This window comes from Chenopodium quinoa, unplaced genomic scaffold (assembly GCF_001683475.1).
Source record: "Chenopodium quinoa cultivar QQ74 unplaced genomic scaffold, ASM168347v1, whole genome shotgun sequence".
Classification (NCBI taxonomy): Eukaryota; Viridiplantae; Streptophyta; class Magnoliopsida; order Caryophyllales; family Amaranthaceae; genus Chenopodium; species Chenopodium quinoa.
Window position 1 is genome coordinate 1,097,912 of NW_018742441.1, and position 23,040 is coordinate 1,120,951.

Sequence of the window (23,040 nt, forward strand, 5' to 3'; positions counted from 1 at the left end):
CCAATCGGGCGCGAGAGTTCTCGTAGAAAAACTCTTGTCCGCCGCCCGGTCGGGTGAAGCCCGCCCGATCGGGCGCGAGAGTTCTCGTAGAAAAACTCTTGTCCGCCGCCCGGTCGGGCGAAGCCCGCTCGATCGGGCGCGAGAGTTCCCTAATTTTCCTTGACCATCTCCGCCCGATCAGGCGAGAGCCGGCCGATCGGACGCGAGTCATCCGTTTGCATTACCTATTTCCAACAGCTGCACAGGCCCTTCCTTACTAGATGCGAATTAATTTCACTTTGAAAACCAATTAAGGATTCCATATGTGTGTAGAGATCAATTGTCCCACGTCAAAAGAGTGGTAGGGAGGTGACTATCTTATAAATTTTGTAAAATTGTAGGTCTTTTTTTTTTATCGTCATGTGGTTTTAGAATACAATCTTCTTATCTTGTGCGTTAGTGGTCTCTCATACTATCCCTTGTACATGACTAAAGCCAAATGTCATATAAAAAGAACCCGTAACATAAGATTGAATCTCTTCCACCGTTCCATGCGATTCCCTTTACTTCACTATAAACCAAGAAAAACATGTTGAATCCCCAAGACTTCAGTAATTTTAGTGGAGTCAAAAATTTCTACCACACTTGATACGCAACATACTTGGAAAGGAATAAAGAATTGATACTCTTATAGTCTTATAGACTAACTTACCAAAAGAAAGAGTCCAAGGTAGGCCCTTTCTTACCATTCCACTTCATTTCTTGGCCACAACAGTCAACTTAATCTAACAAAACAGAGTTATACCATTCAATTTTCCTGGAATTTCATTTTAGTCTTGTTTCTTCATCACTCGTTTTCTTCTTCTTCTTCTTCTGTTCTTCATACCAGAATTTTCATTCATCAGCCAAAAATAATACTATAAATAGTTGAAAAAATTAAAAGGGTGATCCCAAAAAACCCAAAAAAAATTTTAAAAAAATGAAGAAGATTAAGCAAGTTAAAATGGAGACTACAAGAAGTTTCTCAGAGCTAGTGTTAGAGCTTGTTGCATCAGCAGATGAAGTGGTTTCTCTAGCAAAAGACTCTGAAATCGACACGGAAGTTTTAAATGAGTTTGCTATCTACATTGAGAAGCTTTCGCCGATCTTAGACACTCTAAGAGAAGATAAGATGATTATGGACACTCCAAGTATAAGGTCAGCCATAGGGTCCGTAGAAGCCGAGCTTCAACGAGCTCGTAATTGCATTGTCAACAAGAATACATGCTCGAATGATCATCGTTTCGATGTCATCCAACAATTGACTCATGATCTTGGGAGATCATTAGGCCTTTTATTGTTTGCTAGCATTGGGGTGTCCTTAGACTTAAAGGACAAACTTGGGATTTTGCATAAGGAGATGATGAGTGCTAAGTTTGATCATCATTCTTATTGTTGTTCGTCGAGTGAGAGTACTAGCAGGGAGATTGTTGAGGAGATCATGAATGAAGAACAGAGTTACCGCGAAAAGGAAGAGATTATGATCATAGAAAGAGAGGATGTTGCATTACAACTTAAGTATGGAAATGATGATGAGTTTAAGAATTCTCTTTTGGGATTAGAGATAATGATTAGGGATAAAATCGTTGATTGCGAGTGGATTACTGATGAGGGTATTATCCCCATTTTGTTTAATCGAATGGGTTCGAGCAAATGCATTGATAGATTAAGTATAATCAAGGTGCTAAGAAGCATTGCACATGAAAATCCTCAAACCAAGGTACTTACTCTCTTCTATTAAATTTGTTAAACTGTTTTTTTTTTTTTTTTGTTTTTTTGTTTCCTAGTGTACTTAAGCACAATTAGGTATTGTACTAACTAAGTTTAACAGGAAAAAATGGCAGATATTAATTCCCTAACAACATTGGTGAAGTCCTTGGCTCGAGATGAGATGGAACGAAGAGAAGCAGTTGGATTGCTGATGGATCTTTCTCAGTTATCTTCAGTTCGACGAAGAGTTGGGAGGATCCAAGGGTGTATAATTATGTTGGTGGCTATATTAAACGGGAATGATCCAATTTCTTCAAATGATGCAGGGAAATTGTTAGCTGGTCTTTCATGTAATACTCAAAATGCTCTTCTTATGGCTGAGGCTGGTTATTTTCATCCTCTAATCCAGCATCTTAAGGAAGGTATAATATACTACTATTCTTTTCCTTAACTTACTTCTTTTGAGGTAAAAGATTAATGCATTAGTTAATCAAGAGACAACTTCTCCATGAGTACATTCGAGGATACATCTCTAGGACCGTGATTTTCCCAAACCTACTACTCGTGTTTTACTAGCTGCTTTACTTCCTTTTCTTCTTTGTTCTTTGTTCTTTTTCCCCCCTAAATCTTTTTTAAATTTTAAGGTTGCTTTAATTTTTAAGATAAGATTGATTTTAAGGTTTTTAATTATATATAAAGGGCTGAGTTACTTGTAACTTGGGCGGTCTGATTTATGACTGAGATACATTACAAATTACATATCAAGGGTTCTAATTTGATATTCAGGGGAAAATACAGGAATTATCAATGTTTAGGCAAATTTTGAAGATCTAGATTATAAAATCAAGTTGTCAAGAACTTTGGCAAAGTTAGTAAAGTAAAGCAACTTGTGAAGACATTTTTTTTAATAAAGGCATGTTTTACACCTTTGTATTGTGGCCAAATTAGCTGTTTTATGAATTTTTCATCTAAAAGATTCAAATGGATATCATTTAACTGAGATACTTTTCTTTCAAAAGAAGCTTAGGGAAGAATCACTGGATTTGAATCAAACTTTAAACTTTGGAAGGTGGGGATGAGATCAAGCTACTTCACTGCTTTATAGAGCGAGTACCATATAACTTTACTGCAGTATGACTACTCTTTTTAGGATCTAGGGATCAAGTTAGATTGAACAAACTTTATAAAATAAGGATTGCATATAGTTGTATACTAACACTTTCGGTTTATCAAAAGTTATTTTCGGCTGTGTTCAGTTTAGAGAAAACATTCTATACTGATTTTATTTTCTACTTAAGATATACTTTGATGGAAACTCACTGAAGGTAAAGGCTCCGTTTGTTTTGACTGAAAATATTTTCCAGCATACCATCCTCTATTCATTAGGTTGCAAATTATGGAAAACGATATACATTGTAGAAAATATATTTCATCACAGAAAAGCTACTATCAATTTGAAATTATATATTCCACCCCTTCAAAATTGAAAATAGAAAAATGGATTCGCTCCTAGGAAAACGTATCCTTCCAGCCAAATAAAATCATAATTGGTTAACAGTCTGACTTAGGTGGAAGGCTTCTTGTTCTGCTGAACTTAACAATAGTAAATAAAAAGGACTATTGATTGCAGTATTAATTTGAAAGGCTCTACTTGCTGTTATGAATTGGTAGTATGAATCTGTAGTTTGAGTGACTGTAAGTAAGCAAATCATACACCAATATGATGACAGTCATATATTCTTGCAGGTTCAGAAATGAGTAAAATTCTAATGGCAACTGCACTTTCAAGGATGGTATTGACAGAAAAATCTCGAGACTCACTTGGAGAAGACGGTGCAATTCAACCATTAGTCATCATGTTTAAGACAGGAAAGCTTGAAGCAAAGCTTTCAGCCTTAAATGCTTTACAAAATGTTTCCCTCACAACCAAAAATATATCGTACATAGTTGATTCCGGTATTCTTCCTCCTCTGCTTCAGCTCCTTTTCTCTGTTACTTCTTCTCTCATGAGCCTCCGGGAACCTGCATCTGCTATCCTTGCAACCATATCATGTTCGGATTCTGTTCTTGAACATAGGGATTTGCCTGATCAACTTCTGTCACTTATAAACTTGTCTAGTCCAAAAATCAAGTGCAATATCCTTCTAGCTTTAAACAACATTCTTTCTCAGCCTAATGTAGCTGAAGTTACAAGCAAAACAACCCAAAATGGCGCTGTGCAGCTTTTGCTTCCTCTTATCAATGAAACTGACACCAAAATAAGAGTGGCAGCCCTGAATCTGTTATTTACCATATCGAATAATGTATCCATTGAAGAAAATTATCTTCCAAACATAGTGAATATAATCTCATCTTCATCGTCAGAGGCTGAAAAGGCAGCTGCAATTGGTTTGTTGAGCAACATTCCTCTTTCTGATAAAAAGGCAACTGATACACTCAAAAGGATGAATTTGTTACCTATGCTAGTCTTGTTAATTGGTTCTTTGTGCTCTTCAAGTTCAACCACCACTACTCAATGCTTAGAAGAAAGTATTGCAGGTATTTTTATCAGGTTTACACTACCTTCAGACAAGAAACTACAAGTCTATGCAGCAGAAATGGGAGTTATACCTATTCTAATAAAGATCCTCTCACATGGATCAATTAAAGCCAAATCAAGAGCTGCAACATCGCTAACTCAACTATCACAAAATACCCTTTCCTCTAGAAGGCTAAGGAATTTGCGGTGGGGTTATTGTGTTCCTACGCCTTCTGCAGATGGATTCTGTAAAATCCACAGTGGATATTGCAGTGTGAAAGGAAACTTTTGCCTAGTAAAATCTGGTGCTATTCCTCCTTTGATCCGTATTTTGGAGGGTGATAAAAGAGAAGCTGATGAAGCAGTGTTAAATACCATTGCCACTCTATTGCAGGATGAAATTTGGGAAGATGGAAGCAATTTCATAGCTACAATATCAGGTGGAGTGATGGCTATTATTAAGGTTTTAGAAGTAGGAAGTGTAAAGGCTAAAGAAACGGCATTATGGATATTGGATAGAGTTCTTCGGATTGAAGAATTTAGATCGAAGTATGGAGGTTCAACTCAAGTGGTGTTAATCGATCTTGCTCACAAAGGGGAGCCTTCTTTGAGACCCCTGGTGGCTAACATATTGATGCAGCTTGAATTGCTACAAGATCAATCCAGCTACTTCTAGTCAATGCTTTGATAGGATACATCATGTAATATTTATACTCTTTATTACTCCTGTATAAATGTTTTGTGCAGTGGATTGGATCATTTAGGCTTGTGAGCATATATAATAGAGGAAATGTAAGGAATGGTATTTATCAATGGATGTAAATTATGTGCGAAATCAGTCTATGAAAGAAAATGACACGATTTGGAACCTTTTATTGATCTTACTAATACTTGTATATTTATCAGTGTACGACTTTATGATACACAAAACAGCAGCATCAAGCACCAGTGCAAGCACCTTTTATCTTCCAAAGAAAGAAGAAAAGTTTACTCCAACATAAGAAGGTCAAGAAAAACTACGCCATCATAGAATCAATTTCACAGACTGAACTCTTTTCAAAATAGCTTAAAAGCAGGAAGAACTGACCAGCAGGGCAGCAGGACACAATTCTCTGACTAAGAGCCAATTCTAGCAGAGGTGACCATGAGTCCATGATGGATTCCATTGCCTCGGCCTTGCTTTGTTCGTGAAAAAATGTACTCTGTAGAGTTGATGCAAAAACCCCTATGTTCATATGAGCACACCTAGGAGATCAGACCACAAATGGACCAATGTTAAATGCAAACTTTTAGAAGCACTATCACTCCATGACATATGTTATGTATGATAGCAATTACATAAGGTTTGTTGTGCAAGAAATGCTGGCTATTTGGAATCAAACTTCAGTCATGAAAGTATTATTGACAAAGCAAGCAACTAAGGTATAGAAATCAGCTAAAACTAAGCGTGACAGAAGAAAACTCGAAAGCCAAACTGTGAGTTGAACTGTTGCCCAGGGATGCTCCCAATCATTAGTGCTCAGATGTGTAGCAATCCAGAAACTGGATTGCTGCATAACTTGATCATAACAAAAAATACCAAGTATTTGCCAAGCATGTATTTCACAAGTTATTATGCTTCCATGAGCTTAGGTAAGGATGTAAATGAGTCAAGTCGAGCTGAGTATAACACCATCATACACCAAATTCCAGCCTAAAACTTGACTCATGGTCCCAAATTCTAGCCTAGACACGACACTTAATAGTTAATACCAACGGAAGATACTAGTCATTTATGACTCAAGTTATTATAGGGTGAAACTAACTCCTTCAATGCCAATAGGGAGACTAGAAAAGTAGACCTTTAGGAGTTAGGACATGGTGTAATACGTAAATCAAGAGTAACACGTACATTGACAGGGTATATTAAAAGTATATGTATGTGTCCGTTGTCCTTTAATTGGTGGTGCATTAATTAAATGTGTCATCGTTTTGTATTATGTACTTCGTATGTATCAATTGGTGTTGGTAACCAAAATTATTATGTTTTCGTGAGCTTTGAGGTATTTAGTTATTTAGCTCTCTATTTTTTTTCGAAGCATAACGAATTTATCTTGTGAGGGTAATTTCTTTTTTCTTTTTTTTTTCTTCTTTCCCTTCTCCACCTTACTTAAAAAAAAAAATACTTCCTCCGGTTTTTTAGTTGACATCGTTTGACTTTTATGCTATTCGCATAACACGCTTTGACTCACTTTTGCAGTTTATAAATACGATGAAACATATTCATGTGAAATCTTGTTTGAATCGTTTCAATGTACTTCCTCCGTTTTTAATACCTGCAATACTTCTCTAAAATGGAATTGCTACAATACTTACAACACACTATAAATGGAAAGTTATTTTAAGGGAAAACCTCCTGTTTCCCTTATCTATAGTACATGACTCTCTAAATTACACTATTAGCAACCACTCATCCCATATTAAAGTGTATTATATTATGTAAACCCTACATTTCTTAATTATCGTGAAAATATATGTGCTGCAACTATAAAAAAACAGAGGGAGTATATTTTATAAATATTCATTTTTTTTATAATTTTACTTAGAGATATCCATACTTATCATATAACTAATATATAAAGCTAAACTTTTAGCCAGGCAACGAGATAGCGACACTTGGCGTTCCAATTTTTCGCCAAGTGTCACGCCACGTAGGACAGAGTTATATAGAATTCAATTTGTAGGATAAAAAAGTTAATTTAGAATTATATTTTCAATTAAACTGCATGAAGCCTGTGCGATGCACGGTTTGTTTGATTTTTTTTAAATAATGTTTTTTTTTTGTATTTATGAGCCTAAAATTTGTTATATATTTAGATAAAATTCCTAATATTAAAAGATAATATATAATATTTAATTAATTTAAACTTAAAAATCTCATTCGCCAGTTTTGCTTACATGGCATTTAAATTATTTAATTCTAAAAGAAATTAATAATCTCTTATTTAATTGGCTACTACTAAGATTTATAATCCTACATGGCGCGCTGAGAAAATTAGATCCTACGTGGCTCTCTAAAAACTCGGGAAAAAACTCCCCTTTATATATATACTAGTTTTGTGCCCCGTGCGATGCCCGGGTTATTTATTGAAGATAAATTTTTAATATTTATGTTAAATTTTTAAATATATCATTGATACAAAATTAGTTAGGAATTGATATGATTTTATGACGATTTGCTAAATTTTATCCAAAAAAAAAAATTAACAAAATTATAATTTAATTTGTACCTCTAAAATATTGGTATTTTATTGAAAATAAAACTCTAAACTAACAATTTTATCCTAAAATTATATATCTAAATAGAATTTTAAATTAACTTTTTAATCATCTATTTAAATCCATCCAACGTGGTGCGACACTTGGCGTTTAACGCCAAGTGTCGATGCCTCGTGAACTGGCTAAAAGTTTAGCTTTATATATTAGTTATATGATATATTAGATTTGGATAGAATTTTAGGATAAAATTGTTAATTTAGAATTTTATTTTTGATAAAGTATCAATATATGTACAAATTAAATTATAATTTTATTAAAAAAAAATTATAACTCTCATAAATTATCATATAAATTTATTTTTTGTATCATAGTATTTTTTTGGAGCAAAGAAATTAGCTCAAAATGCACCACATCCATTATTTATAATATATTCTAATCAATTAAAATAATATACTTTGCAATCTAATATAATTTGTCAGACGACGAGATAGCGACACTTGGCATTCCAATTTTTCGCCAAGTGTCACGCCACGTAGGATAGAGATATATAGAATTCAATTTGTAGGATAAAAAAGTTAATTTAGAATTCTATTTTCAATCGAATTTGGATAGAATTTTAGGATAAAATTGTTAATTTAGAATTTTATTTCGATAAACTATCAATATTTCATATGTACAAATTAAATTATAATTTTATTAAAAAAAAATTATAACTCTCATAAATTATCATATAAATTTATTTTTTGTATCATAGTATTTTTTTGGAGCAAAAGATAGCTCAAAATGCACCACATCCATTATTTATAATATATTCTAATCAATTAAAACAATATACTTTACAATCTAATATAATTTTATTACTATGTGTAGACTTGTCAATCGGGTCGGGTCACGAGTCATTTCGGACAGGGTCGTTATTTCAGGTTACGGGTCAAAAAATGTTTTTCACCAATGTTATTATTATTAGTCATTACATGCCTATTATATAGTTTAAATCATCACAAAAACACATCAATTCCTAACTAATTTTGTATCAATGATATGTTTTAAAATTTGACATATAGATTAAAAATTTATCTTAAAATTCAATAAACAACCCGGGTATCGCACGGGCACAAAACTAGTCTATTAAAAGGCGTTTATAAAAACGTCCACGTGTCACGTAGACTCCCCTCATTACACCACGTCACCTACTCAACTAATCATTACGCCACGTCATGCACAAGGCATTCCTAAGAACGTCCACATGTAACGTAAACTACCCTCACTACGCCACGTCACCTACTCAACTAATCATTACGCCACGTCATGCACAAGGCATTCCTAAGAATGTCCACATGTTACGTAAACCACCCTCACTACGCCACGTCACCTACTCAACTAATCATTACGCCACGTCATGCACTTATAATTAAAAAAAAAAAAAAAACCCTCTCCACAAGATTTATTTGAACACACAACCTCTAAATCTAAAATTAAGTGTTTTATCACCAAACTAAGTTATTTTTTATGTATTATTTTGAATACAAAATATTAATATGTAACAAATGACAATTCAATATGAACAACAAATTTATCACAAGAAAATTGAGTTATAAATTACAATGTATATTAACGATCAACCCTATGTAATAACCCAGGGCATCGCCCAGACCCAAAAACTAGTTAATCGTTAAAAACATGTGTGGATTGATAATAGAAGGTGTCACCTAAAAAAACAGAAGAAGTACTTCCTATGTTATTTTTTACTTGACCTGTTTCTTTTATTACGCTTGCCAATGCAAAACTTCAACGATTAATAACTTTAATTCTCCATAAGTAAAAATTATAAAAGTTATATATTATGATAGTATTTCTTAAGACGAATTCAATATATCCAACATGAACATATTTTTCCTTACAAATTATTCACAAAAGACGGTCAAAGGAGGAGTGGTGAATAGTGTAAAAGTCAGAGCGGATTAAGTAAAAAAAACGGGGGAAGTATATATTATCAAAAAGAAGTTAATTTTTGTATGAAAAGACTAAACAGCCCTTGTGCACAGGTAAAAAGTCCTAGCACAGTTGCAAGTCTAGACAGACTCAAATTCTTGTACATCATATGATTCTATAACAAATCCCTAAACCCCAAACCCCAACAAAAACCCTTCTTCTCTTCTTCCTTTATTACCTTTCTCTTCTGTCTTTTCTTTCTTCTTCTACACCAGAAAAACAATCACAAAAATAAAGTCCTAAATTCATCAATCAATCAATCAATCAATGGCATCAAAAAACATCGGAAGAAAACGAATAGGATCAAGCAATGACAACAACAATGGAGGGATATTAAGCAGAGTTACAACAACAGTTACAAACTCACCCATCTACCAAAAAACCCAGCAAACTGCTAGCAATGCAGCAAACAGTACAAAGAAGCTGCTTAAGAGCACTGGTAAAGCTGCTTGGATAGTTGGCACAACACTCCTTGTCCTCGCTCTTCCTCTCATCATCGAGCTCGAGCGCGATGCTCAGTTGGATGCTTTGGAGCTTCAGCAGGCTAGCCTTCTTGGCACCCCTCCTCCTGCTGCCCCCAATTCTTATTAGATTTTGTTTCTTTGGTTTTAGTAATTTTTGGGTTTTGTTGGGGTTTTAGGGTTCTTGTTTTGGTATAATTTAATAATTTATGGGTTTGATTTGATATTTTAGTTTGACTAAAAGTATGAAAGAACTAAGGGGTTGATGGTTTTTTTTAATTATATTTTGGGCTTAATATTCAGATATTACTTCTATGTGATTTAGCCTTTTTCAATGGTATAATAATAAAATTGGACCTGCTTACTTTGCTAATTGGTGCTTATTATTTATGATGAATTATTACATTTTGATTTAATTTTTTATGGGGGTTCTGAATATCCATCTGGTATGAAAGAATTGAAGGTTAAAGGGGTGTTCTTGCTTAATTTTGGGTTTGTATGATATTACCTTCTTTAGTGAATATCCTTCTGCTATGAAAGAATTCTGATGAAGGTGCTCTTAGTTATTTTGCTATTTCATCTGTAGTGTGAATGTGTGATGATTTTGATTAAAGGCCTTGTTTTTGTTTAACCTTATATTGATTTTTGTTACAGACTTGCAGGGTTTTTATGTTGGGATCTTGGGGTTTTAGGGCAATGTAATTTTTATTGAAAAATTTCTGACATTTTGGTGTGTTTGTATTATTTTACTGCTCTTATGTTTTGATGAATAGACATTAGACAATGAAACATTACCGATTGAAAGACTACTTATGAATAGGAAAATTTGCTGTTGTGGTGAATTTGATAGTGAGTTTCAAGGGGCTATGAAATGAAATAGAAGTGTAAATTCTTCTTTTGGATCCCATATGAATGGACCCTGACATCCATTTAGTTGATTAGTTGAAGGAGGATTACAGATATAGAGAAAAGAAGCCAGTGATTCGAGTTCTTTTGCTTTCGAGGTCTATTGAAATTAGGCAATGGTTGCTATGTTGAATACGGCAGCACCTAGGTGTGTTAGGAAAACTTTAAGCTGTCATTAAACCAAAATTTAAAGAGGGTATAGTGGTATACAAACTAATATGGCATCGGTTAATCTGACATATGCTTGTTTTGAAACTGTGATTCTTGGGAAACTAGAAAATTAATGTGGGAAATTGATGTTTGGTACTTTCTTTTGTTAAATGAGGGGGGCTTGCATGATGCAACTGGTGGATATACTATGAAGTATTGGACTGTTGATTTCGGTCATGAATGTGACTTATGTGAGGATCATATCAGAAGGGCTTGTTCATTTGCACCTCTTTCACATGCCAACTAGACTTATATATTTGTGTATATATTTTATAACCGAACAGTTTCTCGTTATTGAAATGAGATGAGGAGATCAAAGTGAGAGTAGAAGCAAACAACTTAATCACCCTTCAAATGACCTTTCTGCAGGATCAAGAATCTGATGTTAGCACTCATCAACTCTATGCAAAAATTATATGCTTTGTGACTTTGTCTCCTCTGATATTTATAAATATCTTCCCTGATATGGTTCTGTACCCATTACTATGTAGGCTCCTTGTTCTCATTAGCCTTTCATGGCCATCAAAGATATTTGTCCTGTTCCAAACCCTTAAGGAAATCATAATGACCCGATGACCACATCACAGTTTTATGTCACTTGGCTATTGTATAGTCCGTATTTAGTCTTATATTGGGATTGCTCAAGTATGGTTATGCTCCGTATAATTTTTTCTTAGGATTCACATGATTTACCATTGCTCTTAAGCGTGGGTTATGGGTATTTGGCTTAGTTTAGTCTTTGAAATAGATGGTGTTTTGGGACCTTTTGGGTGTCCTGTTGTTATTTAGTTAGACTGTAATTAACATGTTTAGTTTGGATTTCAGTTGTGTGTTGTATGATTATGTTGACTCGAATGAACAATACAAGAGGAGGGGTGAATTGTATTGTAGAGGAACTAGGGTAATTTTTGCAGAATTTATAAAGGAACTCAAACAAAAACTAAAAGTGCAAAGAGAGATTTTACGTGGAAAACTTTTTGGCCCTAATCAAGAAGAAAAACCACGATCACAAGGGATTTTAAACTCAACTCTTAATAATAATAGGCAAATTAAGACTCTAAACCTAAGTTCCTCAACGAACTCAAGCTCCTTTCAACTGATCCCTCAATCAGTTGATCTCGCTAACTCTCTCTTTCTCCTTGCTTCACTCAAAGCAATAAAACACTCTTAGAGTTTTCCCAAACTTTATCCCAATACAACTCAAGATTAAACTTTAAATTGCTAAGTACAAAGACACTCAAGGACTTAAGTGGATTATGACACTTTTGAAAGCTAAAAGACCGTAATGCTCAAGTATATTTTTCTCAACAGAAAACCGAAGCTATTTATAGAAAAATTAGGAAGTTAAAATAATCGTTGCCTCAATCACCACTCAACCACAACTTCCTTAAAACTAGGAAGCGCAAGGAGTGGGATCTTGGGTAGCAAGTAAAACAAAATACTGGGAAGTGGTTTTACTGCTTCCTAAATTATCTCAACTTATTTTGACAAAGTAAAACACACGTTTAAGATAATATTTTTCCAAAACAGATTTTTCAAAGAATAGGATAAAATCAAAACAGAAAATCTTTTCACAAAAGATATTTTAACTTAAAAGATATTTTCGAAAATTAACAAGTTAAAATATGAAAAATAAAATCTTTATCATAAATAAATTTAAATCCACTTAAATCCTAAATTATCATTGTATTATCATGAATACAAGAAGCCTAAAATAAAGATAAAATACATTAGACTCCTTGAACTCTGCTGAAGCTTCAGTTCCTCACTCAAGGAACTTGCCTTCGAAGCTTCAACTTTGTAGCTTCAGTTCCTCACTAAAGGAACACGACTTATGATTGATTTCTTTATCCTCACATAGCTGAATTAGACCTTGTGTCATGCTCCCTTCTTACTCCAGAATTTCATAGCATAAACTTGTCATTAATCAAAGCTAAAAACGAAAGTTAAACTTATATGGGTTTGCTTTGGTTCCTTGGTCATCATCAAAACATAAGGTCAACAGATTCATTGCCTCCATGTTTAGGCATGTTATTACTCTATCAGACTATCAAGGCAATTTATATTCATTAGGACTTTGTTTAAGAGCTATTTTGATTTTGTTTTGCATTTGTGATGGTCGTGTTATGGATTATCTTACCCTGAAAAATTATGCCTTATTTTTAAGGAAATGATGAAAGAAAACGATGAGCTTATGCTTATTTGTGAGAGATGTGCTTTGGCGTAATATTGGACTTAACATACTTGTTGACGAAGCTTGACAAGAATCCTTCTTTTTTTTTTGTTTGTTTTTTTTTTTAAAATGTAAGAAAATTTACACTTGGTATGTCTGTTGGGTAATTGTGGCCCAAATTTTATGGTCCAATCCTCTACAATGTCGGTGCATGCATATTATAACTTTTGGTTTGAAGTCTTGATCTTGATTATTCTAGACGAAGCATAATCTTCTAGAATAATACACATTACTCAAGTAATGTCGGTCAACTCAAGGAAAGAAGCTAATACGATCATATGCAACTTTGAAATTTTTTATATCTCACAAATAATACCCAAAATTGCATATATTACAATCGGAGGTAGTAGATGATTCTAGTATTAAAGGTTCAAGAATAATCTTGAAGGTTTTTGCCGACTTTATCTACTACTTATGCACCACTATATATATAAAGGAGTTTGACATATACAAAAACAACAAGAAACCAAATACACAAAGAGCCACACACAACGAGAGTGAGAGATAGCTCAAGCGGTTAGAGCTCCCCTCTGGATTTCAGGAGATTGGGGAAAGATAATGGTGCATTGGTGCGTGTGATAATTAGAGAGACGAATGGAAATTTAAAAAGGAATGAATATATTTGTTGCACAGAATGTGTAACAACCATTTTTGATAAATTTTGCACATAATATGAAATAGAGGTAGTTTATTAAATGTTTTAAGGATTATTCAAACTTATTATTGTTATAAGGATTGACAAATAAAGCGTGTTATTATTCTTATTACAAAATTTTATATACATGGTTGTTTACCTGTTATAAGGTGAACTATTGACATGTTTGATGAGATAAGATACATATTTGAGTTGCGCATTTGAAGTATTATCAATCACTTATTCCATAAAATAACTCCTTATATCATTTTTCTAATTAAAAATTGAGGTTTGAGCGTTATTATTTTGACAAATATGTCATAACTTACCCACAAAATAACCAATTAAACACTCATTTTATATATCAAAAACTTAATTGATATACCAACATCGCTCACTGATGTGAGCGATTAAAAAGCAAGTAATCCTCATGTGATTCCGTTTGCCACAATCTAAATCACCTACTTTTTTCTTGCCCTCATCCTTCCAACACTTTTGTCTTACCCACCAAATCATTTGAACTCATTTTTTTTTAATAAAATATTCTCTTTTAATTTCCTTTGAATAAAGAAAAAAAATCTTATCAGAATCAGTAATATTGTTAGGATCAAAATGTCTAACTATTTTACCTTCATCAATATTGGTATTATAGATTTTCTTTGATTTTTTTGTTGACATCCGACAATCTGCAAAACACCTAGTAATATCAGTCCATAAACTAGAGAAAAATTTGAACTAAAATCTCTAAATCATTTCGACAAACACTTTGCATGCAATTAATAATATTACAAAGAAACACAAAACAGAAATGGAAACCCTAATATATAAGACAACATCAGTCCAGAAACTAAATAAAAAGATGCACTAAATTTTCAACAAACACCTTGCATGGAATCAAAAATATCGTAAAAAAAAAAAAAAAAAAAAAAAAAAAAAAAAAAAAAAAAAACTCTAGTAAATAAGACTCGGCATTACTTGGCCAAACATCAAAACTAAATTAAAAAATGCACTAAAATCTCTAAATCTTTTCAACAAACACCTATTAAATAACACTCAACATTATTAAGCCAAATATCAGTCTAGAATATGAATAAAAAAATAAATAATTAATAACTCAAAATCTCTAGATTATTTCTTTGTAGTAAAAAAGTTAACTTATTAATAATTAGTAAATATATAGTATAAGATTTTGAATAAAAAAAGTAAATAATTAATTATGATCGGGTTAAATTCAGATCGGGTAAAAATAAAATTGAGTTAAAATTGGATCGGGTTAATATCAATTCGGGTCAAAACAGATCGGATTAGATCAATTATTTTTCGGGTCAATTTCGGATCGGGTTGAGCTCGGGTCGGGTCAAATCGGTTCGGTTTGAGTTCAGGTCGGGTCAAATCGGATTCGGGTTGAGTTCAGGTCGGATCAAATCGGTGTCGGGTGAAGTTCAGATCAGGTCAAGTTCGGATTTGGGTTGAGTTCATTTCGGTTACAGATCGGGTTTGGGCCTTGAATTTCTCGGATCAAATCGGATCGGTTACAGTTCGAAACGGATAATTTTTTTCGGGTTGGTTCGGTTTTGACACCTCTAACCACCAGGCCTCCTTCCTGCTAGGCGAACACAGTCACAAATTGCAGACTGCTGAACTGCCTAAACCCTAAACCCTCTTCCATTACACTCGCCTTTCTTTCTCTCTCTTCAACGACGCTTATCAATTCCCCAATTCCAAATTAGGGATTCCAATTCAGAAAAATGTTGAGAAGGAACATTCGATTGAGGAGAGAGTATCTCTACCGAAAAAGCTTAGAAGGCAAAGAGCGTTTGTTGTATGAGAAGAAACGCAAAATCAGAGAAGCTCTTGAAGGTTTGATTTTTGTTGTTTTTCTGGGTTTAATTCTCTTTTTAATTTCTGGGTTTTTATTTTCTTATTCATTTCTGGGTGTAATTGATTGAATGGGTTATTATGGGTGATTTTGTGACAGATGGGAAGCCAATTCCAACGGAATTGAGGAATGAAGAAGCTGCCCTTCGCCAAGAAATCGACCTCGAAGACGATTACACTGCAGGTATATTCCTTTTCCATCTTTTCATTGATCAATTTGTTTTGATTTTATCAGAATTTATTAAGAGATTATTTGATTTTATACATATCGAAAGACATTTGAAATTAAATTATGCTACTTGTTTGCTTATGCCTTTTCATCTAAAATTTGTTGGCTTTTTGGGTGTTATGGGGTTTGTGTTTACTTTGAATTCAACTGAGAGGAGTTGTAAGCCTGTAACCTTATTGTTATGTACTTATGTTGGTTTTTCGTTTAAGGCGTTGTTTTAATGGGATTCGGGTGTTGTAGCTGCTTAGTTATTTTTAGCTAGAAGATGAACTTCTTAGGAAGTTGTTGAGAAAGGTAATGTGAAAAAAATCTGCATTTTATAAAATGATGTTCAGTTGCTTTATACTTCCCTTTGGTTAAGTGCAAAACATGCATTGTAACCTATTATGCACGGCTTTGTTACGAGTATAAAATTCAGTGTGTGTCTGATCGTCAATCCTGACAACATTTTACATAATTATGTGCTTTTCTATTTTAAGTGTAATTTCATGCCCCCATATCAGCCATATGCAAGGATAAACATGGGTGCCTTATGTGAAATGAAAATTTTGTATTTTACACCGTATGGCTAGCATTGTTAAAGGATGGGCTTTAAAGGTTGTAGATTTTATAATTTCATAGCTCAGGTAAGTTGTAGCTAATAACACGTTCAAGATGCAGACTGTTGATATTTATAGGCTTGTAGTTTATTATCCACTTGCCCCTGGGAAAAATATTGGTCTGTTAGGATTATTGCTGATTTATACCTTTATATGGAGTATTTTGTTATTTCATTCCCATCATTGCACAGTTCCTAGGTCACTTATTGATGATGAATATGCCAAGGCAACTGAACGAGAACCGAAGATTCTCTTAACTACATCAAGGGATCCTAGTCAACCCCTTACCCAGTTTACAAAGGTTTGTCCAAGTTTCAGTGATCATCTTTTGCTTCTGACGAATAAACGTTGCTTTTGGTTTTAGAATTCAGAGTATCACTGATATAGGGAATGCTTTTTTGTAGGAGCTGAAGTTTGTCTTTCCTAATGCAGAACGTATGAATAGAGGTGGCCAGGTTTGTTATTGACAACTTATGATCTAGAATTGAGATATATAGTAGGAATTTGTTATTCTGCAGCTATGTGCCATCAATTGTTTGTTTGTGTTACCTTTGTTTCTGTCAGCTGTATATGTATCAAGATTTGATGGAGCAACGTATTGCATATACTTGAAAATGTTTGAACTATAGATACATATGATAGGAAGTCATAGACCTTTGCATTTAGCATGTACGTGCCCTAAATATGTCCAATCTTGGATGTGTGAAGACTGGACTATGTGAAATCTAATTGTGAAGCCTTACTCCCCCCTTACCCTCCCAATTGAGGGAAAAAAGAAGAAAGGACACGTCTATGGTCGTAAATATGTAAAGAAGACAAAACATCTTAAGTTGCACAAACAAATTGAGTTTCTTGTCACTCTTATGATCTGAATACAATGTACAGAGTATTAGCTAATTCTAGGTTCAAGCTTTATACTACATATTTTTGGGACCTATAAATATGAAGAAAAACTGTGAGTAGCAAGTGGCTTTCTCTTGATTAATGAAGATATTGGAAATGTAATTTACTTGTCCTGCTTCTGTCTATTTTCTATTTTGTTCTTTCATTGCTTTGCTTCTGAGTGCATTAGTTGACAACTATTGTTTGGGAATGGTATCTTAGGATTTATTCAAGGTTTTGTTTGTAATTTTTTTGTTTACGTTAGCCTTTGCTTTATTATTATGGCTGCAGATTATAAATGAGATAATTGAATCTTGCCGTGCACGAGAGTTTACAGATCTTATATTGGTGCATGAGCACCGTGGTGTGCCTGATGGGTTAATTGTTTGTCATTTGCCTTTTGGTCCTACTGCATATTTTGGATTACACAATGTGGTAAGTATTCCGCTTTTAATTTTGTACTTGAGGCCCTTACACAGTTTTACACCTGTGGCATGGAAGGAAGATCCTTATCATATCACCTGCAGGTTACCAGACATGACATCAAAGACAAGAATTCAATTGGAACAATGCCAGGGGCTAATCCACATCTTATTCTTAATAATTTCACCACCAAGGTATGACATAATTCTTAAATTTCTGGCTTTATCTTTGGTGGATTCTTCATAACAGAGACTATAAGATGTCTTGTTATAGTTTTAAACTTCTTCAAACTCACCCCAAGGATTGACTGTCTGGACTGAGATCCATTCCCCCTTTTTTGTTTTTTAAGTAATGTATTTCTAGATTTTGCTCGCATGATGTCCACATGTAACATTATGCAGCTCTGCTTGTTTCCTGTATTAAAAAATTATTGACTCTCTTTGGGCCATTTTGCAAGTACAGTTTACTGAGGACTTTGCAAGTATTGTATATTGACTATCATGTCTAATAAGTATGTTCCTCTAAATTTATCTACTGCAGTAGTCAATCATGTTAACTTCAGGATGGGTTTGTAATCTAGTAGAAATGTAGAATAATTGTCATTAAAAGTACATGTATATTCCAGATTTCCCATTTAGTTCATTCATCTTCATTACTAGTTGGAGAAGGTACCTGAACATTCAGAAGGGCTTTACTGCTTTAAACTCCACTTTACTAATTTGATTGCTAGTAGGCCTCAGACCTCTTTTTTTTTTTTTTTTTTTTTTTTTTTCCCCCCTAAAATCTACGATGACATAACTCATAAGTGCTGTGATTTTGATGAAGCTCCTTTACTAGAGGACATAGGCTATATTGTGCACTTTTTAGATAATAGATCTTCCCGTGACACATTTTGCATAGAGCGAAACTTTAATTCTGCTTGATTTCTCAGGGCTGACTCTTGGATTTATCTGCAGCTAATGAATACTAAAGCTGAAGATTGTGTGTTGAGTATTTGCAATGTGGTTCAGAGATCCATCAATTTTACTCTATTGAAGTGTCTTTTTTGTAAATTAGTCAGAATCAAACCTCATTGATGTGGCTTATGTATATCACTCAACTATGGGTTTATTTATTTCAGTCACATAGCTGATAGTGGGATTCTATTTCTTTAATAAATTACCGCTGTATATCATGATTTAACTGTCAAGCGTACAAGCTGATCATATTTTTGTTGTTGTATTTACTATTTTCTAGCTAGGGGATCGTACAGCAACCATCCTGAAGCATCTGTTTCCGGTACCAAAGCCAGATTCTAAGCGAATTATTACTTTTGCAAACCAGTCTGATTATATCTCATTCAGGTTAGATCAAAAGTGCTTAAAGATAATTTTTATGTTGTGGTATCTTAATCTAGTCATTGATGGAATACCTTTGTATTTATGAACCCTCAAATCACACCTTGACCTCCCAACATCCTCGCTGAAATGAATACATTTTCTTGCCTTTACATTTCAGCTGTGTTTTGTTTGACAAAAGATATATTATACGAACTTGTTTAGTTTATCAAGGGGCGGAGAAAATGTTTCTCAAGGGTGGAAAACAGCTCTCCAAGAGTGGAAAACTTTTTCCTTTTGTAAGAAAAAAATTGCCATATTATGTATTTCTCCCATCTATATTTCCCCCTCTAATTCCAATTTCCTTTTCTCAATAATAACTTTTTCTTGTGAGGAACCAACAAATAAAATCTAGTTTGTAGTTGTGTCTTCCCTAGCAGCAATATTTTCCATGGAAAATCTTTATTTATTGAATATGTTTTACGTCAAACCAAGCATAGCCTTCAAGTTTCTTGATTTTTCAGTCGTTCCTTGTCTTCATCCATGTTTCCATTCTTTGTTTGAGTTATGTTTTTTAAAATCACTATTAAGACTTAGGTAACTAGGATTGGACCATCTAGATTAGTGCTCTTTTATTCTATCCTATATTTCAAAGCAGGAAAAGATGGGAGGAAAGCTATGCCAAAAGTGGAAATTCTATGTATGAATGATAATTTCACTTCATTGTATTGCATATACCTGAATTTGTTTTAAGTAAAATTAATTTCTGTTCAGTAAAAATATATTCTGTTCATTAAAAATAATCAGGGAGTTCAGCAAAAATAAGGTGAAGAGAATACAGCCTTACACTAGCCATTCAGAGCAGGAAATGTAGAGATCTAATGGAGCAGCAGCATAACTCTGCTCAAGCTGTAGTGTTGTGCTTCATTATTGCTGCATGCCCTAGCAGAACAATTTGTGTTCCAAGTAGTAGACCTGGATTTAAGATATTACAGCCAAAGACTAAACTTTGATGCTTATGAGCTACCTGGCCACTATCGCCAGATCATCCACTGATCCATCTTACAGTTATCCCTAATTTTATCACTCCTACAATCCTACTTAATGACTAAGGAGACTAGGAGAGTATTGTTTTTTTTTTTTTTTTTTTTTTTTGAGGCTTAGTAATGAGACATGTTCTAGGGAAGTAACCTAGAACACCAACAATCACACACACACACAAAACGAAGAAAAAAGATATAAGAAAAGAGAACAAGTACCATGATAATGATATCTCATATCTACCTTCAACTTGGCCTGTCTCATTAAATTTTTACTTTTTTTGTACTTTGCTAATTGTTCTCAATTATATTGCAGACACCATGTTTATGACAAACAAGGGGGTCCAAAATCAATTGAACTTAAGGAGATCGGTCCTCGGTTTGAGCTACGATTATACCAGGTGAACTTGGTGATGCCAGTTTTTATTATAATTTTGTGAATGATATCATGCCTTAATTGCACTTGGTCATAGAGGCATAGTCATATATATGCTTGTCTCATCGATGCCTTCCTGACAAAGTGACAAGCTCCACTGTAATTTCAGTCTCTCTTTTGTTCATATATAATATAATAAAAAGCAACTGCTACATGCAAATTTTTCCTGATTATTCTTTGGAGAAAAATGGCTTCCCCATTATTTTATAATTATTTTACATGAAATTGATGACTGATTGGGAAGTTATGAATACTTGTGTAATCTTTCTTTTAACTTTTTTTATCAAGTGCAGAATCAAGGGTTTTTCAATATTATCAGTATTGAAGCTGCTACTCCATTTCTTGTTATTTGTCTTATTTTTCTTATTACTTTCCCCATTTAGCAAGCAATGTAATATTCCTTGCCCCTTTATTATATCAATGAAATTATTACAAATTTCTAGTCTGGAATACTGAAGTAATAAGTTCATAATTTGTATCCATAGTCATTAAAGGCATGTCCTATGGAATGGATTTACCAATGAACTACCCTGCTTCTGAGGAACTCTAAAGCTAATCTTATACACTTAACTCTTCTCATGAAAAGATTATGCTAGGACAATGTTTCTGTCTGCTAATTAATTTCTTACTCTCCCCAAATGCAGATTAAGCTAGGGACAGTGGAGCAAAAAGAAGCCCAGAATGAATGGGTACTTAGGCCGTACATGAATACTACGAAGAAGAGAAAGTTCCTTGGCGATTGATTGCATTGATTGACCTTAGATCTGATGTTGGCTGTTGTCATTTCTTTTCTTCTTTAACAGGAAAATACCTGTAATTTTTCCTTGCGATGCCTCACACTTCCCATGGGTAGATGAATGCAACTTTATGTTGTAATTTGTAATCAATTTTGACACTATGGAACATTAATTTGATCATGCTATAAAAATAGGTAAAATCTCTGTCAGATTGACCATGAGTAATCTACTGCTTTCTTTGGTATTTATATTTGCTAATTTGCGTTCACATATGCTATAATGTACAACGTGGTCTAGGTAATGTTGAGATGGCCTCTCATACTTACTATCGTCATTCATATATGCTGCTACATCCGGTTTAAATTATTTGCAACGATTTGAGTCTCAGCCTTTTTTTTTTCTTTTGTTTGACAAGTAAACTTATTTATACTCAATAATTTGCCATCATCGTATTTTAAGTATTAAATTTTAATTTACATTGCGTTAATCTCATTTTATATTTGTAGGATGTCAATTTATTAAAAACTCCTCTACACTTTTTTTTTTTTGAAACAAAATTCCTCTATACTTTCAAGTATAGAACGGTGTACAAACATTGTGTAATTGGGGTTTATTGTGGAATTGAAAAGCATAGTAAGGGCCTGTTCTGTTCCGTTGAAATTCAATTCAGTTCAGTTCAGCTCAGCTCAGTTCAGCTCAGCTCAACTCTTAATTTATGTCGAATGATATTGCTAATGATATAAAGCCAAATTTCATTCTTTTAACCTCTTGTTACAACGACAAAACAATAATAATAATAATAATAATAATAATAATAATAACAATAATAATTGAAATAATAATAATAATACTAATAATAATAATAATCAATAAATAATAATAATAATCATCAATAAATAATAATAATAATAATAATAATAATAATAACAATAACAATAATAATAATAATAATAATAATAATCAATAACTAATAATAATAATTATCAATAATTAATAATAATTATCAATAATTAATAATAATAATAATAACAATAATAATATTGATACAATTCATTGTTCAAATGGTTCTATTTTTTTGAAACATATTTCTAATGTTAATCTCATTGAGAAAATTAGAATACTACACAACTTAAACTAATTTTAGCTAATTTCAGCTTTTCTTGTTGGTTTTATATATATATATATATATATATATATATATATAATATTTTATTTAAAATTTGTTTAAATGGGTTAGATACATGTAAATGTTTTGTGTTCTTTTGTCCTAATACTATTTTATTTTTAAATTAAATAGTATATGTATTTAAAATGTTTAGCGGTTTCAAGTTTTTAATATATTTTCCATACATTTTATAATTATAATTATATAGTATATTTTTCGTAAATATTTTAATATGTACATTTGTATATACACATATGTATAGCAATAAATATCAATAAATAATCAAAGATCACTAATCCGTAGTTAAAAATCACTAATTAATAAGTTTAGTTCAGTTCAGTTCAGCTCGGTTCAGTTCAGTTCAGTTCGGTTCAGTTCAGCTGAGTTCAGTCAAT

At 33.1% G+C, this 23,040-nt stretch overlaps 3 protein-coding genes across 3 annotated transcripts; all 3 read left to right on the top strand.

The window, feature by feature from the left end:
• The first annotated feature begins 703 nt into the window (after positions 1-703).
• LOC110716416 (U-box domain-containing protein 44-like) lies at positions 704-5,121 on the top strand. Its single transcript, XM_021895031.1, has 3 exons — positions 704-1,738; positions 1,850-2,150; positions 3,475-5,121. The coding sequence occupies exons 1-3, from the start codon at positions 959-961 to the stop codon at positions 4,920-4,922; spliced, it is 2,529 nt and encodes an 842-aa protein (XP_021750723.1). The 5' UTR covers positions 704-958; the 3' UTR covers positions 4,923-5,121.
• Positions 5,122-9,763: 4,642 nt separating this feature from the next.
• LOC110716834 (mitochondrial import receptor subunit TOM9-2-like) lies at positions 9,764-10,087 on the top strand. The gene has a single exon (XM_021895483.1). The coding sequence runs from the start codon at positions 9,764-9,766 to the stop codon at positions 10,085-10,087; it is 324 nt and encodes a 107-aa protein (XP_021751175.1).
• Positions 10,088-15,538: 5,451 nt separating this feature from the next.
• Positions 15,539-21,730, top strand: LOC110716440 (U3 small nucleolar ribonucleoprotein protein IMP4-like). Its single transcript, XM_021895059.1, has 9 exons — positions 15,539-15,800; positions 15,919-16,002; positions 16,838-16,947; positions 17,051-17,101; positions 17,820-17,963; positions 18,056-18,145; positions 19,188-19,294; positions 20,624-20,708; positions 21,388-21,730. Exons 1-9 carry the CDS (start codon positions 15,689-15,691, stop codon positions 21,484-21,486), a joined length of 882 nt encoding a protein of 293 aa, XP_021750751.1. The 5' UTR covers positions 15,539-15,688; the 3' UTR covers positions 21,487-21,730.
• Positions 21,731-23,040: the final 1,310 nt, after the last annotated feature.

What these genes read in the sequence shown, in the direction of transcription:
- LOC110716416 (XM_021895031.1), top strand. Translation starts at nt 959, where the DNA reads ATGAAGAAGATTAAGCAAGTTAAAATGGAGACTACAAGAAGTTTCTCA. An exon ending in ATGAAAATCCTCAAACCAAG is followed by an intron (nt 1,739 to 1,849) that starts GTACTTACTCTC and finishes TAAGTTTAACAG; the next exon opens with GAAAAAATGGCAGATATTAA. An exon ending in AATCCAGCATCTTAAGGAAG is followed by an intron (nt 2,151 to 3,474) that starts GTATAATATACT and finishes ATATTCTTGCAG; the next exon opens with GTTCAGAAATGAGTAAAATT.
- LOC110716834 (XM_021895483.1), top strand. Translation starts at nt 9,764, where the DNA reads ATGGCATCAAAAAACATCGGAAGAAAACGAATAGGATCAAGCAATGAC.
- LOC110716440 (XM_021895059.1), top strand. Translation starts at nt 15,689, where the DNA reads ATGTTGAGAAGGAACATTCGATTGAGGAGAGAGTATCTCTACCGAAAA. An exon ending in GTATGAATAGAGGTGGCCAG is followed by an intron (nt 17,102 to 17,819) that starts GTTTGTTATTGA and finishes TTATGGCTGCAG; the next exon opens with ATTATAAATGAGATAATTGA. An exon ending in TCTGATTATATCTCATTCAG is followed by an intron (nt 19,295 to 20,623) that starts GTTAGATCAAAA and finishes ATTATATTGCAG; the next exon opens with ACACCATGTTTATGACAAAC.